At 34.8% G+C, this 19,523-nt stretch overlaps 1 protein-coding gene across 1 annotated transcript; it reads left to right on the top strand.

The window, feature by feature from the left end:
* Positions 1 to 2,133: 2,133 nt before the first annotated feature.
* Positions 2,134 to 19,011, top strand: krt222 (keratin 222). Its single transcript, XM_073844892.1, has 9 exons — positions 2,134 to 2,924; positions 10,373 to 10,455; positions 11,239 to 11,392; positions 13,589 to 13,837; positions 14,750 to 14,854; positions 16,422 to 16,642; positions 16,890 to 17,071; positions 17,219 to 17,321; positions 17,510 to 19,011. The coding sequence occupies exons 1-9, from the start codon at positions 2,727 to 2,729 to the stop codon at positions 17,721 to 17,723; spliced, it is 1,509 nt and encodes a 502-aa protein (XP_073700993.1). The 5' UTR covers positions 2,134 to 2,726; the 3' UTR covers positions 17,724 to 19,011.
* The last annotated feature ends 512 nt before the right edge of the window (positions 19,012 to 19,523 follow it).

Genomic DNA, 19,523 nt, shown 5'->3' with positions numbered 1-19,523 from the left:
GTGCTTTATTATTATTTAATAATAATAATAATAATAATAATAATAATAATAATAATAAATAATTATATGTAGTTTTGTAATATAGAATTTTGTATCCCATATATAATTTTATATATATTTTAATACACACACACATTTTATAAAACATTTTAATTAAATGCACGTGTATTACACTCATATTATAGATTTTTATATTTAATATGTTTTATGTGTTAGAATGTATTAAATTACATTGTGCATTATATTATTTAATATTAATACTCTTATTCTTTAAATATTATTATTATTATTATTATTTATAGTTTTAGTATATATAATTTTATATAATATATTTTATATTTTAAACATTTTAAAACACACACACACACACACACACACACACACACACACACACACACATAAATACATTACATTTTTTATTATTTGGCAAATTATATATCTATCTATAACTATATATATATACAACAAAGATGTATATTACATACATATTTTATACTATTTATATAAAATATGTATTATACATGTTACAATGTCTTAGATTTACTGTATATAAATTTATTAAATTAATTATTTAATAATAATAACAATATAGAGTAATTATTATTGTTGTTGTTGTTATTATTATTATTAATATTATTTATGTAATTTCATAATATAGAATTTTATATTATATATGTAATTTTATACTGTTTAACACACACAATTACATTGAATTTTAAATTAAATGTTAAATATATAATAAAATATGTATTAAATATATACAAAATAAAGGATATTTCATATTACACTCGTATTTTGAAGTGTTTATATAAAATATGTATTAGGATTAGGAAATTTGTTAAATAAAATTGATGTAAATTGAGTGTGCATTATTTTATTTAATAATAATAATAATAATTATTATTATTATTATTATTATTATTTATTATTATTATTGTAGTATAATATTATTTTATTATACATGTAATTTTGTTTTTATTTTATTATATATATAAGTTTTTTTTTTTTACATATAATTACATTTCATTTTAAATTAAAAATCTAATTTTAGATTATAAAAAATATATATCAAATATAAATATATACGATACATATTTAAAACAAAGAACATGCATATTTCACTGATATTTTATAGTTTTTATGTAAAATATGTATTGAACATGTTAGAATTTGTTAAATTAAATGCATGTAAATTGAGTGTGTATTATTATTTAATAATAATATTATTATTATATGTAGTTTTATAAAATAGAATATTTATATGTAATTTTATACATATTTTAATACACACACTCATATATATATATATATATATATATATATATATATATATATATATATATATATATATACTTACATACATTAAATTATATAAAATATGTATTATACATGTTAGAATTTATTACATTATTACAGTGTGCATTATATTTAATAATAATACTATTAAAAAATTTTAAATTATAATTTTTTATAATTATATTATTTATATTCAAATTATTATTATTTATAGTTTTAGAATATAGTGTTTTATATATAGTAATATAGTATTTAGTACGTAATTTTAAATTAAATGTAAAAATGTATGTGTATGTTTATATATATATATATATATATATATATATATATATATATATATGCATGCATGTATTAAATTAAATGTTTATAAATTGAATATAGTACTTCTATTAGTTTATACTTTTTACATATTACAATTCTATAATCATATAATAATATTATTCTACTAATAAGATATATATGTATATATATAAAACTATGAATATATATAAAACCGTAGGAGTATGTAATGTGTATATAATGTGTAATGTAAGACTTAAATATGGCCAAATAAATAAATAAATAAATAAATAGAAAAACAATCAATCAATCAATGTCATCTTTAGTACTTATTAAAAAAAGTTAATTAAAATTGTAACCCTGGCTTCAAATCAATAAGTTTGATCAGTGATTCTCAATCCAGTTTTTAAATTATTATTCCATGCTTAATTTTTCATCATTTACAATATTAAAACCCATAGATTTGCACACAGCCCAGACCAGATAAAGCCCAGTCAACATTCCCCTCCACACAGAGGCTACTACCTTCTGTTCAAACACAAATGCCAAAATGTCTTTGTTAATCCGCACGGCTTTAGTGAAACGCACAAGCTGCAAAGCACTTTGTATGTTATAAGTATGCCCTGAAGCTCTGAGACATGCCTCGACGCCGTTGAGCTGTACCGAAGACGGGTTCTCCTAAACAAGAAAAAACGATTAGGTAAAAGATCCGAACACATATGCAAACACCCTGCAGCGACGCAAACCAGCCGCACGCAATATGAGCCACGAAAGCCGGTGCAAACAAAAACACTGCAAATCCTTTACAACTCTAAAACACAAGTGGACTTTGACCTTTGCAATGTGTGTGAGACTGTGTTTATGTGTGAATTGTCACTAATCCAGGATCAGCGTTTTCAAAAGCACCAGCAAAACCCGTGACACAAATTGTGGCCTCTTGGCTTTCACCTCTGCACAAGGCCAGTGGCACCCTGGTGGGCCCCCCGCTCCCGTACCACTCCCCTAGTACCCCAAGGGCCGGGGAAAGGCCTCGTCACTGTCCGTGGGAGCCACGTCGACGCTGTTACTCAAGCAAAATATTTACTTGGTAAACACTGGTTGTCTTAGGCGTGGCACGAAGGGCTCTGAGACATTTCGCTTCGTCTGGTCCCATGGAGGGACTCGAAGAGCCGAAATTGGCCTTGAGGGCCCTGAACGAACGTCTAAAGGGGTTCCTGGAGCACGTGAATCAGTTGGAACAGACCAATGGCGAATTGGAGGAGCAGATCGCGGAGTGGGGATTGAGGAACGTTGTTCAGCCGCGGGACTGGAGCGATAAGGAGACCCTGGCACAGGAACTGCGAGCTCAGGTGGGTCGGTGACGTTTTTGTGCTCATTATCTGTCCTGTTTTCTGTTTCTTCCTTGTTTCGTTATGTTTGATACCCTGAGGAGCTTTTCATGTTACCCTGAAAAACCCCTCAGACTGGCTCTGAGGTAATGAGCTTAATTAAGACGGTTAAATGCATGTTTTTATTTACTCAGATGCATCATCTTCTGTAGTGTTTCTTAATATGGCCCTCGGGGGCCCCGCTGCACATTTTAGGTGGCTCAGTATGTTGACACACCCAAGTTAGACTATGGAACTTCAGATAGTATGTTAAATCAGGTGCTTTGGATAAGAGGCATCAAAAATTAACAAGTGGCCCCCTATGAGTGGGTTGGGCCCCACATCTGTGTTAATGTCATTATTATATCTGATAGTTAGAATATATATGGAACTATCATTCTACTTATACTGTCTACTCACACCGTTTTGCAGTATGCATGCTGTGCAGCATGTAATATTTGCATGACATTCTATATTTAATATTAAAAATATATTCATTTTAGCATACAATTTTTGCATACTATGTTCAGCATTATGTGCAGTATGCACCGTATCCTGTGCTGTACTTATACTATTTATGCAGTATTATAATGAAATGCCATACTATATATGATATGAAAAGTATGTTTGTAATGGCATACTACTATACTACTCAAACTATTTTAGTATACAGTATGCATGCTGTGCAGCATGTAATATTTGCATGACATTCTATATTTAAGATTAACAATATATTCGTTATGGCATACTATTTTCAGTATTATTTGCAGTATGCACAGTATCTTGGGCTGTACTAATACTATTTATGCAGTATTATAATTAAATCCCATACTATATATGATATGAAAAGTATGTTTGTAATGGCATACTGCTATACTACTCATACTATTTTAGTATACAGTATGCATACTGTGCAGCATGTAATATTTGCATGACATTCTACATTTAAGATTAACAAGATATTCGTTATGGCATACTATTCTTTTTGCATACTATTTTCAGTATTATTTTCAGTATGCACCGTATCCTGTGCTGTACTTATACTATTTATGCAGTATTATAATGAAATGCCATACTATATATGATATGAAAAGTATGTTTGTAATGGCATACTACTATACTACTCATACTATTTTAGTATACAGTATGCATACTGTGCAGCATGTAATATTTGCATGACATTCTATATTTAAGATTAACAAGATATTCGTTATGGCATACTATTCTTTTTGCATACTATTTTCAGTATTATTTGCAGTATACTTTTCTGTACTATTCATACTATTTATGTTATAATACTCCTACTGTTTTTAGTATACAGTATAAATACTGTGCAGCATGTAATAATTCTATATTCATTCTATATTCAAGATTAAGAATATGTCGTTATGGCATACTGTTATTTTTGCATACTATTTTGAATACCCTTTTGCAGTATGCAAAGTACACTGTTCTGTATTACTCATACTATTTAGGCAGTATGCGTTATGATAACTTTGAAAATTATGTTTCAGTCATTGATTAGATGGCATTCTATATATTATACAAAGAATATGTTTGTAATGGCATACTACTATGCTACTCATACTATTTCTGCTATACAGTATACATATTGTGCAGCATGTAATAATTGCATGATAACTTTATTCTGTTTCAGTAAAAAATTAGATGGCATACTATATACGATACAAAGAATATTTGGAATGGCTTACTACCATACTACTCAGACTATTTTTAGTATACAGTATGAATAATGTTTTATATTCAAGATTGGGAATATGTCGTTATGCATACTGTTATTTTTGCATACTATTTTGAATACCCTTTTGCAGTATGCAAAGAACACTGTTCTGTATTACTCATACTATTTATGCAGTGTGCGTAATAATAACTTTGAAAAGAATATGTTTGGAATACTACGCATACTATTTTGGCAGTTTGTTCAGTATACTAAGTTCAAAATGCCTGTGTATATATGCAGCAATCAGATGACATAATGCCATACTACTGTACTACTCATAATAATTATGTACAAGTAGTATTCAGTATGTTAACTGTATAAAATATGCCAATATTCTACATGCATTGCAAGATACTAAGGATATGTTTTGAATAGCGAATACCACACTGCACCTGCCATTTTTGTAGCATGCAGTACATAGAGAGTGAGATGAAAAATTGTATTTGACAGCAAAGTAGCCTGCAAATTAGCATGTGTATCTTTGCATACTATTTTTAGCACTAATTCTGTGAGCCATATATCCTATACAACATGCTAGTATTCAATTCCAAACATTGCCTAAAACCAATATGAGTCTTTGTGAACAGCAGTTTGCAGTAGTATTATTTGTACAAACACACAAGCATTTACTGTTAGCGTTACTAATTTATTTTATCCCTTAAAATACATTATATATGAGTGTGACTTTCAGTAACAATGACAATGATTAACCGTATATTATGCTGTCACAATGGCTCATGAATCATCAAAATGGCAGCCAGCCAGTCAAAATGTGCTAAGCTAATATTACACTCCATGAGAAACACAACCTTCCACCAGCCTTTAGAAAGTCATTCTGCTGATAAACACGCAATTCAGAATGGAACACTAGCATACTACTAACTGCAACCGTGTGCTGCTTAAGTACGTGTTATACAAGAATGAAAGTTTCAAACACAATGTCATTATGGTTATTTAGCATTTTTTAAATTTAAGTTTGAGTAAAATGTCTAATTTAAGTCAACAGCCAAGAGGGATTATGGGTAATACTGAAGTCTAGTGCATTGCATTGTGGGATATACGAACCTAAGTTTTGTTCTGGAGTTCTGGTTTATACTGCACATTTTCAACATATGTAGCAGATCATCCGAGGATAGTGACATAAAAATCACACAGTGTGCGTAGTATGCAGAAATAGTATGGGTAGTATGCTAATATTCTAGTTCGAAGACTTTTGACACAGGTTTTTAGGCTGTTGGTTTGCAATTAGATAACATACTATATATTTGAATCTAGGGATGCCATATCAGTGTACTACTTATATTATTTTTGCAGTATGTAGTATGTTAACTGTGTAGAGTTTGCTAACATTCTGAATGCATGTAATAATTAGATGACAAACTATACATTTATAATTGAATCTAAGAATTTGTTTCTAATGCCATATTAGTGTAGTACTCAACCTATTTATATAGTACATAGTATGTTAGCTATGAAGAGTGTGACAATATTTAGTTTGCATGCAATAATTAGATGACATACTATATATACTATGCTACCATACTCCTCATACTATGTTTGCAGTATACATTATGTAAACTAGGCAGTATGTAAACATTTTAAATTCAAGATTAATGATTTGTTTGTTATAGCATACTACTCTTTTTTGCATGCTATTTTGCATACTCTTTAATACTATTTTGAAGTATGCACTAATATGCATGCAGTTATACAGTCATACAGTTTTAGTAATAATTTTGTAGTGACATTTTTTTCTCAAGATTAAGAACAATGTTTGTTATGTGTACTATTCTTTTTGCATTCTATTTTCAATACTCTTGCAGTATGCACAGTATACTGTTCTGTACTACTCTTTATGCAGTATGCATTATGATAACTTTTGATATTTTGTTTCAGTCAACAATTAGATGGCATACTATATATGATACTTTGAATATGTTTGAACTGGCATACTACCATACTATTTTAAAAATGCAGTATACTGTATAGTATACAGTATTCTGTGCTGCATGTAATAAGGTTATATTCATTCTATATTCAAGATTAAGAATGTCATTTTGGCATATTATTATTTTTACATACTATTTTGAATACTTTTCGCAGTGTGTAAAGTATATTGTTCTCCACTACTCATGCTATTTATGAAGTATGCATTATGATCACTTTGAATATTCTGTTTCAGTCAATAATAAGATGGCATAATATAAACTAATTATAAAAATTCAAATATAAGTTTGTCATCTATTTATTGCATGCGTGCATGCAGAATATTTGCAAACTCTACACAATTAACATACCATAGTAGTATAGTAGCACTACTATAGTATGTTAATTGTGTAGAGTTTGCCAACATGTATGCAATAATTAGATGACAAACTTATATTTGAATCTAAGAATTAGTTTTTTAATGCCATAATAATGTACTACTCATACTATTTATTCAGTATGTACTATGTTAGCTGTGAGTATGCCAATATTCTGTGTGCATGCTATAATTAGATTACATACTTTATATTTGAAACTAGGGGTATGTTTAGAATGCCATACCACCATACTCCCCATACTGTGTTTGCAACATTCAGTTTTATGCAACTATGCAGTATGCAAGCATTTTAAATGCTTGATTAATGATTTGTTTATTACATACTACTCTTTGCATACTATTTAATACTATACATAACACATAATTAGATGGCATGCTATAACTGAGACTAAGGATGTGTTTAGAATGTCATACTATCATACTACTCATACTTTTTTGCAGTATACAGTGTGCAGAGTATTTTGAACTGCTAATAATAATTACATAACATTCTATATTCAATATGAGGATTTGCTTTTTATGGCATACTACTCTTTTATATACATGCTATTTTGCATACTCAATAATCCTCTTTTCCAGTAGGCACTATGTGCAGTACATGCAGTAATCAGATGGCATACTATATATTTAAAACTAAGAATATGTACTATGTACACTGCAAAATGTACTATACTCCTCATGCTATGTTTGCAGTATACAGTATGTAAACTGTGCAGCATTGCATGAGATTAAATTCAAGATCAGTGGTTTGTTTTTTATGACATACTATTCTTTTTGCATAGTATTTTGCATAATCTTCAATACTATTTTAAAAAGTGTATACTATGTACAGTATACTGGTACAATATGCATGCAGTAATTAGATGGCATACTATATTTGAGACTAAGGGTGTGTTCAGAATGCCACATACTATCATAATACTCATACTATTTTTGCAGTATACTATATATGATACTACGAATACATTTGGAGTGGCATACTACTCATACAATTTAAGTATACAGTATGCATACTGTGTAGCATGCAAGGACATTTTTTATTCTTCTGCATACTATTTTTAATACTCTTGCAGTATGCACTGTATACTGTTCTGTACTACTCATACTCTTTATGCAGTATGCATTATGATAATATTTAATATTTTCAGTAATAATTATATAATTACATGGCAAACTATATATGATACTAAGAATGTGTTTGAAATGGCATACTACTCTTACTCTAATACTATTTTTAGAATGCAGTATGCATACTGTGCTGCATGCAATAAGTCTAGTTATATATTCAAGATTAAGAATGCCGTTATGGCATACTATTATTTTTGCATACTGTTTTTAATACTAGATGGCATTCTATATAGCATAGCATATTACTATACTACTATAGTATGTTAACTGCGTAGAGTGTGCTAATATTCTGCATGCATTCAATAATTAGATGACAAACTATATATTTGAATCTAAGAATTTGTTCATAATGCTATATTAGTGTACTATTTATACTATTAATGTAGTATGTAATATAGTAGCTGTATAGAGTATGCCAATATTCTGTATGCATGCTATAATTAGATGGCATACTATATATTTAAGACTAAGGATCTCCCATACTCCCTATGCTATGTTTGCAGTATTTAACATGTAAACTTTGCAGTATATAAACATTCATACTATTTTTGCATATTATTTTGCATACTCTTTATTACTATTTTGAAGTACGCACATTGTACAATATGCATGCAGTAATTGGATGGGATGTTATATTTGAGACTAGTGAAGTGTTCAGAATGAAACTACTACTCATACTATTTTTGTAGTATGCAGTATGTATAGTATACTGTACTGCCTATAATAAGTACATAGCATTCTATATTTGAGATGAAAGATTTGTTCATTATGACATATACTACTCTTCTGCATGCTATTTTGCATACTTAATACTCTTTTTCAGTATGCGCTATGTACAGCATACTGGGTACAATATGCATGGAGTAATTTGATGACATACTATATATTCAAGACTAAGGATCTCCCGTACTCCTTATACTACATTTGCAGTATTTAATATGTAAACTTTGCAGTATATAAACATTCATACTATTTTTGCATATTATTTTGCATACTCTTTATTACTATTTTGAAGTACGCACATTGTACAATATGCATGCAGTAATTGGATGGGATGCTATATTTGAGACCAATGAAGTGTTCAGAATGCCATACTACTATCATACTACTCATACTATTTTTGCAGTATGCAGTATGTATAGTACACTGTACTGCTTATAATAATTACATAACATTCTATATTTGAGATTTGTTCACTATGACATACTACTCTTCTGCTACTACTCTTCTGCATGCTATTTTGCATACTCAATACTCTTTTCCAGTATGCACTATGTACAGCATACTGGGTACAATATGCATGGAGTAATTGGATGGTATACTGTATATTTAAGACTACATTGCCAATTTACAACGCCATACTACTAAACTACTCATACTATTTTTAGAGTACACGTTATGTAAACTGTGGAGCACACAATAATTACAAGACATTTTATATTCAATGATGTTCATTATGACATACTACATTTTTAGGATTCTATTTTGCATAGTCTTTTTAATTGACTAAGGTTTGCAGTCTGGAGGTTTGAATTCTGTGGGACTAACAGGTATTTTAATTGATTACCAGAGGGTTGCTAACCAGACGCTTAACACCTGTGCTTCCTAAAACCGTTCCGGTGCCTGTGGCCATTTTGACCTCGCGAAAGATTGTTAATCCTTTTAGTACCTCAGGGCCGGCTTTCGGATCTGACTCGATCTTTGACCCTAACATAATAATAGCCTGCTTAAAGATTTGCAAAAATGCAGATAACACAGTTTAAACCCACTTGTGTTTTATGTGACAGATAGCTAACTATTTTATGTGCTCTGGGGGAAAAACAATCTATCTGTCAAGATCCAGTCAATGCACTGAGCAATGTGCACAATGGACATTAAATGAAAAATCCTGGCAGCATTTAAGTCTTCATTACTTCCTTCAGTAGTGGTATTTGCATAAACCAAGTCTGTCAATCAGTAAACAGCCAGAAAAACCGCATGTTGATGCACACCTACATACACCCTGATCTTTCACGCTGAGAATTCAGAAATTAATTTTTGTTCCCATGATTAGATGGGTGTTGACAGCTATTTATCTTCAATGAGCCTTGTACGTTCCTAATACGTCTTTTTTTTCTTCCATAATTTTGATCAAATTGCTCAAGAGGGTAATTTCTACCCAGGGCAATTATAATGCAGTTATATTGATTATGTCTTATTTTCCTGCTAATGTATCCTCCCCTTTGTTTGTTTTGGCAGGTTAGGATGATCATAATGGAAAATGCAGAAGTTCTGTTACAATCCGATGCAGTAAAACTCAAGGCAGCACATTTAAAGACCAGGTTAGAAACTTTCACTTTTTTTTTCTTTTTGTTAAAGGTCAAGCAATTTGCATTTTGGGATACACTACCTAACCCAGTGGGTTCTGTAATTTGTCCAAATGTCAGAAACATGTCAGAAAATTTGCATACTGGGCACTGTATTCATACTAGAGTTTGCATTCCAAACATGCCAATGGAATATTTCACTCAAAAGAACAAAATATTGTAATGTAAACATCTGATCGCCCTCTAGTGGTGGGCAACAGCAAGCGCCTGGAAATGCCGAAGAATGCTTGATAATGAATCAAGCAAAATAAATGGACAAAAATGACACATCATCTTCTATTACATAAGGTGGAACTTTCTCAGATGACTTAAGTCTGATTTTCCTAGAAAGTCAGTGCATGTCAGTTGGTTTTATACAATGCGTTTTTTTTATAATAGTGGGTGTGCACTGAGAGTTTGTTTAATTGGGAATTGGGTTGAACAGACACAGCTTTAGTAATTACAACTCATTTTTCTCAGTGTTAACAAAAATATGCCAATGTTTGCTCATATGCTTTCACTGTAGGTGTGTTTTTGTCAGCACTTTCTGTGGTATGTTTATATAAATTGAACTTTATCTGTAAATCTGAACCAGTATTTGACGTAGAATTTATTTAAGGTTGTGTTTCTTCAACAGGGGTGGAAATCGGAAATATGTTTTAGTTTTAAATGAATTTTCATTTTAAAATAGCTTTATATAAACACAAGTCCATTGCGTGTCTTTCATTTAGATACTCAAGTCTCTGTATGTGCATGTAGGTGTGAAACCGAGGAGAAGCTTCGTCTCCTAAAGGAGCAGGAGGTGTCACAGCTGAAGCTGCAGAAGAAAGAAGTGGAAACGGCCAACACTCTCCTGGAAAAGCAGCTTTCTGAATCCCAAAATGAGTTACAGCAAATCATGGAGGAACATGAGGTGGAGACATTACTGTTTGGTCGAATGTCAGTTAGTGATTGTGGCTAATTGTGCAATTGTGTGCCACGGTGCGTGTGATGTTCTGTCAGTCATGTTAAGCATTTAACGAAAGAAACCTTGACGTCTGTCTTTAGTAAAAATACTTGTTAAAAATGTTCCCTGATCTCTTTACGCCAAGTTGCGGTAAGCCTTAAGGAAAGGGTGTGTTTGTGTGGGGAATGGTGGATCTGAACTTACACAACCTTCAATTATAAGACATTATTTAGTATCGAGATTTGGCCAATAATTCAATGTATTTGTTCATCATGTGTCGTTATAATTTGTGCACAATTATCTATTCAGATAGTAAAATATATACAGAGTGCCGCTTGAAAGTTTGTGAACCCTTTGGAATTTTCTCTGTTTCTGCATAAATATGACCCAAAACATAATCAGATTTTCATATAAGTCCTGAAAGTAGATAAAGAAAACCCAGTTAAACTAGTAAGAGAAAAATATTTGCTTTATCATTTTTTATTGAGGAAACTGATCCAGTGTTACATATCTGTGCATTGCAAAAGTATGTGAATCTTTGCTTTCAGTATCTGGTGTGACACCCTTTTGCTGCAGTGACTGAAGGTAAAGTTTCTTGTAAATGCTGATCAGTCCTGCACAATAACATAGGAGTTTTAGCCCATTCCTTAGTGCAGAACCACTTAAACTCTGTGATGTTGGTGGGTTTCCTCATATGAACAGCTTGCTTAGGTTCTTCCACATTTTAATTGGATTAAGGTCTGGACTTTGGCTTTAAACATTCTTTGGAAGAATGTGCTTGGGGTTGTTGTCTTGCTGCATGACCCACGTTCTCTTAAGACTCTGTTCTTAAAAAGATGACCTGACTTTTTCCTTTAGAATTTGCTGGTATAATTCAGAATTCATTGATCCATCAATGATGGCAGGTTGTCTTGGCCAAGATGCAGCAAAACAGGCCCGTCATGATACTACCAACTCCACTGTTCTCCAAAATTTTTCATTTTGGAGAACAGTGGCTTTCTTCTTGTAACTCTGCCATTGGTTGCTCAGTGTTCTCCTGATGGTGGACTCATGAACATTATCATTAGCCAATGTAAGAAAGATCTTTAGTTGCTTAGAAGTTTTGCAACCTCACAGACTATTGCACGTTCTGCTTTGGAGTGATGTTTGTTGGTCGACCACTTCTCTGGAAGGTAACGGTAGTCTTGAATTTCTTCCATTTGTACACGATCTGTCTGACCGTGGATTTGTGGAGTCCAAACTCTTTAGAGATAGTTTTGCAACCATTTCTAGCCTGATGAGCAACATCAACTCTTTTTCCGAGGTCATCAGAAATCTACTTTTTTCGTGACATGATTCACTTCCACAAACATGATCAGACTTTTATAGATCCCAGTTCTTTGAATAAAACAGGTCACGTACTGACATGTGATAGCCATTCCACTGACTGAAAAACACTTTTGCACAGATGGACTCAAATTTCACCTTTAAATGAACTGCTAATCCAAGAGATTCACATACTTTTGCAATGCACAGATATGTAACACTGGATCATTTTTCTCAATAAATAAATGACAAAGAAAATATTTTTCTCTCACTTGTTTAATTGGGTTCTCTTTGTCTACTTTCGGGACTTAAATGAAAATCTGATGATGTTTTGGGACATATTTATGCAGAAATATAGAAAATAGTAAAAGTATTGTTTTGCAAAATGTGACCAAAAGCATCTGTCGCCTACCCACACAAAATATAGTTACTAAACCAAAAGTTAAACTGAATGACTTTGATAATTTGATATCAGTTTTAAACACTGTCGAAGTTACTATATTTAAATTTATATGACAAGATTGTAAACTTCGATTTGTCTGCAACAAAGTTTCACCTCAATGTGAGTAGCTCTTTACGAATCTCGATTCTACTTTTCTCAGGAATAACAATATTTATCCTGTTTATATAACCTCGCCCTGACTGGGTTGGCCAAATAGTCAATTAAAAACAAATACAGACAAATTAATGTGGGTTGTTGAGGTCAGAACAAGACATTTTTGTCGCTTTGGACTCGGGAAGAAGTATGTTTTCATCAAAGATGAAGGAAATTTGAATTCCTCATGAGAGGAGCCCTTTAAATTCTCCTCTTCCTCCCTCTCATTTTCCACCCCCTCTCTCTCTCTCGTTGGCTGACAGAGAGAGCTGGATCAGCACCAGCGGCGAGCAGTAGAGGAGTGTGATAGAGTGCTAGCGCAGGTTGCTGCAGGAGAGGATGGCAGAGGAATGGATCTCTCCCGGACCAGCACCCAGTGCGACCACTCCAGCCCAGCCCAGAGCAGCCCTGACTCAGCCGCGCCACCAAATCCAGCCCCAGGCTCCGGCCCCGCTTCACAGAGAAGGCCCCGAAAGGATGCAACCAGCCCCACAGCTGCGTTTCCGCCACAGGTATGAGTATTCGCTCTCTCTCTCTATCTCTCTCTCCTTCAAACACTCTCTACGGTCGGCTGGCCAGGGCACTGCAGAACGGTCGTAGTATGTGTGTGCGTGCGTGTGTGTGAGTGAGTGAGCGTGTCTGCTAAGCATCCATTATTACTCAAAACAGAATAAGGGACGTCAGTTCCATTGAGCATAACCATTGTCATTATTCTGTTCTCGTCAGTAGGTGATTGTTTATTTGTCTTCCAGCGTGCTTGAGGAGAATTTATCCCCTCACACAAAAACATGGGCCATCAGCCTCATAACTCTCCTTGAAAAACAACAACACACTGCAGCTTGTCTTTACAAATACCTACTATGTTGACAATGGTAAATTGAGGGTTTCAATACAACTGTTCTTGGTAGGTGTCCAAAAAATTCTGACAAGTAACAAGATATTACCATGGTACACGTTTCAAAACACATGATATTACCACTGAACAACATCTCCTGAAAAAACATGGTAACGCCAAAGTAAACATAGTATTAACATAGTACTGTTCAAAAAACCTGTGTTGTTTTTGGAACACATGACTGTAATTTTCCATTTCTTTGGAACTGTGCAGTCATTGCTATCAGATCGAGACTGAACTGATTCTTAGACTGTGATATACGTCAACTCAGACCACAAGAGCATCAATTCAGTTTTCTTTAAAGTGATCTATTTTGATACCATCTCATTTAGCATGACTTCATTTTGGGGTGTAAATCATGGATAATTAAAACAATATTCCAGAGAGGCTACGCACTGAAGACATTTTACGACAATTACGAGGTGTCCTAAGGCACGATGTGATAACCTCAACAGTAAGCAAAATGAAAACAGCCCAAATACGTATTAAGATTTATTGTACATTGTGTGTGTTGTGTTTTTTTGTGTAGGTGAGAGCAGGCGACGAGGCCCTGAAGGAGGCACGAGCCGAGCTCACAGAGGCCCGAAAGCGGTGGCACCGTCTGCAGGTGGAAATCGAATCGCTACATGCCTTGGTGCGTTCGGGTTCCCACAGACATGCCCACAGACACACCCAGACACACACACTCCAATTCAGAAACATGTAGACACACCTAAACACACACTCTTGAACCCTTTTCACCTTAACGCATAATAAGCTAATTAGAATAGCACTTACTGCTACATGAGGCATATACAGGTTTTAATCTCTGCTAGAACAAGCCAGATCTGAATCTGCCACCTCTGTAATCTGTTAAACGTACGTCAACACTTTGCCTCCAGGAAATGGACGACAGCTCCTTGCTGAATTTGTCATCACTTATTGTTCCAGGACTTCTGCTTTTATAAATCAAGTACTGCGGATAACCACAAATTGTTATCAAATAGATAAAATACCTAAAATATTTAGGTACATAATTGAAGGCGCCAAGTTGAGCCTTGGGGATCTAATCCATTGCGTTAGTGTTGGTAGAGCCATGTTCTACCACTTATATCTCCAGTGACCACTGTGTCCTTGATCAAGATACGTTACGGTAGTGGTGTTGTGGATAAAACTCAAGGCTGATGCTCCACAAGGGATGACTCATATGGCACTTCCATTGCACCCTTGAGCCAAACTCTGAATCACAGATTTATCCAGAAGTTTATTGTCAGTTTCTGGAGTATTGTTGGTTTGATCTCTGCAATAAGGAATTCTTGAGTCATTAACTCCAGGTTTATTCGGGGGGTTGATAGTTACAGAAAGGTTGGTGGATCAGACACTGCAAGATGAGCCATCATCAGTGTGCAAGGCACCTAATCCCAGGTTGGTCCAGAGCATGTTTGGTCCTAGAGATCCGCAGTCCTGCAGAGTTCAGCTTCAACCCTGAAAAAAACCTCTGTGCCTCTGTTAGCTTGTTCAGGTGTGTTTGATTAGGGTTGGAGCTAAACTCTGCAGGACAGTGCCCCTTCAGGACTGAGGTTGCCCATCCCTGACATGAATTATCATCAAAGGCAATTAAAGAGGAAGAAAACACACCACCCAAGTGACTTAAATGGAAGATGCCTTGCTTCCTTGTGATCACTAGAAAGGTACAGGCAGGTATGTTTGATTAAGGTTGCAGCTGAACTCTGCAAGACAGTGGCCCTCCAGGACCAAAGTTGCCCAGTCCTGCTCTAAACCAATTGTCCTATGTAGGGTAACAGGGATTCTGGAGCCTATCCCAGGCACCCTTTCCACCAGCAGGAACTGGGTGCCACTTCAGAGCTAGTGCTATTGCCGGTTCAGAGCTGGTTCGATTGGCGAGCCTTCTATGAACAGGTTTGCTTTTCCATGGGCTAGAGAGCCACAACAGAGGTGTGGTCAAAAGTTTCTGTTCATCTTGTTGATCACGGTAACCCTGCCCCCAGCCTCTGATGAACAAGCGGTTCTAGACCTGCAATGTTTTGGTGCTACTTACGAACCACTTTTCCTAGTTCTGAGCTGGTGCTTTGGGTGTCGAAAGATAAAGAAACGATTTGATATACACTCTGGCTCTGAACTCAAACCGCCTTGGTGGAAAAGGAGTGTCTCTGAGCCCAGAGATGTTGGTGATAAATAACAACTCTGTTTTATCCCACCAGGAGAAGAGTCTCCAAAGCTCCCTACAGCACACTCAGCTCCAGTACTCTGTGCAGCTCAAGGATCTGTCCAGGTCTGTCAGGAGTCTGGAGTCTGAGCTAGAAACTGTGCGGGATAGTCTGGAAATCCAGAAGCAGAACCATAGCCAGCTTCTCAACACTAAAATGAGGCTGGAGAGAGAGATTGCAACCTATAGGAAACTCCTGGAACACGAGGAGGGCAGGTAGGGAGACAGATTTACTGAGCTGTATTTGTTTATGCAATAAAACCGTTAGCACACGCTCCAACTTGTATAATGTCTTTTATGCAACTCCAAAGTAATACACTGGAATTTTGTCAGGGTTTTGGCATCGGCCTTGTGCCCTTGATATTATTGACAGTCAGTCAACCAAAAGCGGTTTTTAAGGTAGCACTGAAGTCGAGTGTGGTCTTGAATCAAACCTGCTTCTTTTTTTACTCTCAAACCATAGGTTTCTGAGCTCAGATGGTCGGTCTCAAAAGCTGAAGCCATGGAAGGGGTCAGTTCCTGCTCCAGAGCAGAATGGCCTGCCAAACGGATGTGACGAGGATATCGCTGAGCCATTCTTCTCTGAAAAAACTCAAAAAATAAGCCCAACCCTTCAACGACAGCGGAGTCTTGTCGTCCTCACAGGTAAGGATGATGTCAAAACACCCTCAAATTCTTTTTCGAACCTAAAACTGCCACTGGAATCCATCATGTTTCCATCAAGTCATTCTCAATAAATTGTCTCATTATGCAACAGCAAGACTGAGAGACTGAGTTGTGTTTTTCATCCAGAGCCAGTCAAAAACAAAGATGGGGAGATCTGTACAGTGAAGACTCAGGAGATTCTGGAAGGAAATGTAGTGAGGGAGAGTGCCGAAGGTCACGGAAATGTGGAGTGAGTTTACATAGATTTATTTACAAACTTTGCTTACCTGCATTGAAGAACCATAAACATTTTACACCTTAAGGACAACGATCTTGACTTGTTTGATCTTGCATGTGGCTTATAAAATAAAACTGCGATGGAACTTTTACATCAGAGATTGTGTAATCCTAAAATGTTGTTCTTTTTGTGTGCTATAGGACGGAGAAGATTGACAAGGTCATCAGGCAATGGGAAGGGTCCTTCTTTAAAGGAAATCCCAAGCTGAGGAAGAAATCGGTGTCTCTGCGTTTCGACCTTCACATGGCTGTAGCGGACGAGGGCTGCAGCCAGACAAAACAGGACAGTCTCCCTAATGTGGAGGTCCGTCTGGTCATGAGACGGTCTCGCAGCATACCCACGTTTGCCCAGTGATGCCATAATGCTACCAAACCACGATTGTGACATCACCATGCTACCACATCACAACTGTGACCTCACAATGCTATAGCATTACAATTAAGTAGTTGTGATCACGTCTCGGCGGCTAATAAAAGCGAATCGTCATAGAACGTTTGCCAATTGAACGAAAATTGACCCGTCATCAAAATGCACATAACGCTATTTAAAGTAAATTCATTTGTAGTTGATTTGAAGATGAATGGGGAGTACAAACGTCTTGCGGTGTTTCGGATTTCGTACATTGTGACTTTAGAGTGCAACGCTCTCTGTGGACGCTCTACTGCCACATTACTGATTATTAGCACATGCTATGCTACTGAAAACATAAATACTATCGGTTTGTGAAAATGTGTAGAGTTTATACATCTATAGAGCTGAATCTTAAGTCTCAGTGAAAATGTGGATACGGATACATTTAGTGCAGCGTGACAAAAGATGCCTTATTGCGTTTGACAAATGTTGCTGGAACTAATTTTACACTCCAGTGAACACTAAGGGGGTATCAGGTTCAGGTTCTGCAGGAGGCTGTAGTGTGAACCAAAATAAAATATGACGACATTTGCGAGTGTAGCAAAAATCAAGCAGCCAAAACAAAAGATTTATGGTGAAACCGATGTACTGTCCTTACGATATTGCCTGCATGGAGGTGTACGGAATGACTAGCAGTCTATCACTGCGGAGAGAATGAGATGCTACTGTAAAAGTAAAATGTTGACTATGAACTTCTACTACTTACACTCGCCTATAAAAGTTACATTGCTTTGTATTACGGATGCATATAGTTTACGCTTCATTTAACGTGCAAATACTGTGTCTTCCAATCGAAAATTATGCAGGATTGTTCAGAAAACTTGAAATGATCATACTTCAACAGCCAAAAAATACGATTTTGCATTTCACCTCTTCATATGTTGATCATTTAAACTGATTTATTTACATACCAAATTATGTTCTACCTCTGATGGTTGTTTTACTGTAAATACACGTGGGGTTTTTCCTGATGCAACACAGAAATGGATACATATGCATTTATTTCATTTAAAGTTATATTACATCTATATCCCTGAAATATGATGATATCACCTCATGGGTTTAGTTACTGCTTTAGGTTCTTATGTAATGCACAATCTAGTGTCACACAGAATAACTTTTCACATTTCATCTTCTATCCATGTGAAGAAAAATTGCATCATATGCATTGGTAAAATGGCAATTTCATATGCACTTTAATGGATTAAAATCAAAGCATTGCTAACTTTCAGATTTTTCTCTGTATTCAAAATTTTTGCTTTTGTGAAACAAACTTTTTTCTTTTTTTGTATAATATCCATAGCTGTGCCCTGCTGAGTGATTTGGCTTATACACTGTATAGTACGACAGGTGCTAATAAAGCTATTATTATTTCCAGATGAGCTATTTATGTTATGAGCAAAGCTGTCTAAAGACATCAGTATATAGACCAGAGTGCCTGGAAAACTAGCACACAACACGAACGTCCCAGTTAAGCCTGGAATAGATTGTAACAGAACAAAAATGACATGGAAAAAGAATTCACTCCGATTTCATTCAGGTTCCTGTTAATAATGCCTACAACCTGAGTGTTGTTCAGTTGTTGAAAAATGGTGAGAAATACAAAGCTAAAGCTTAACGGAGCAGTTAAATGGGCATACCTTAATACCTAAAATTTAGCTAGAGGCTAATGCAAACAGGGTGTGACAAACTGCTCTCTAATAGCAAGATGTACCGCCTTACCACATATTTTCACTGTACTTT

The sequence above is a fragment of the Garra rufa genome, chromosome 7, assembly GCF_049309525.1.
Source record: "Garra rufa chromosome 7, GarRuf1.0, whole genome shotgun sequence".
Lineage (NCBI taxonomy): Eukaryota > Metazoa > Chordata > Actinopteri > Cypriniformes > Cyprinidae > Garra > Garra rufa.
The sequence above is the reverse complement of the archived record's forward strand: the minus strand, read 5'-3'. Positions and strand labels throughout refer to the sequence as shown.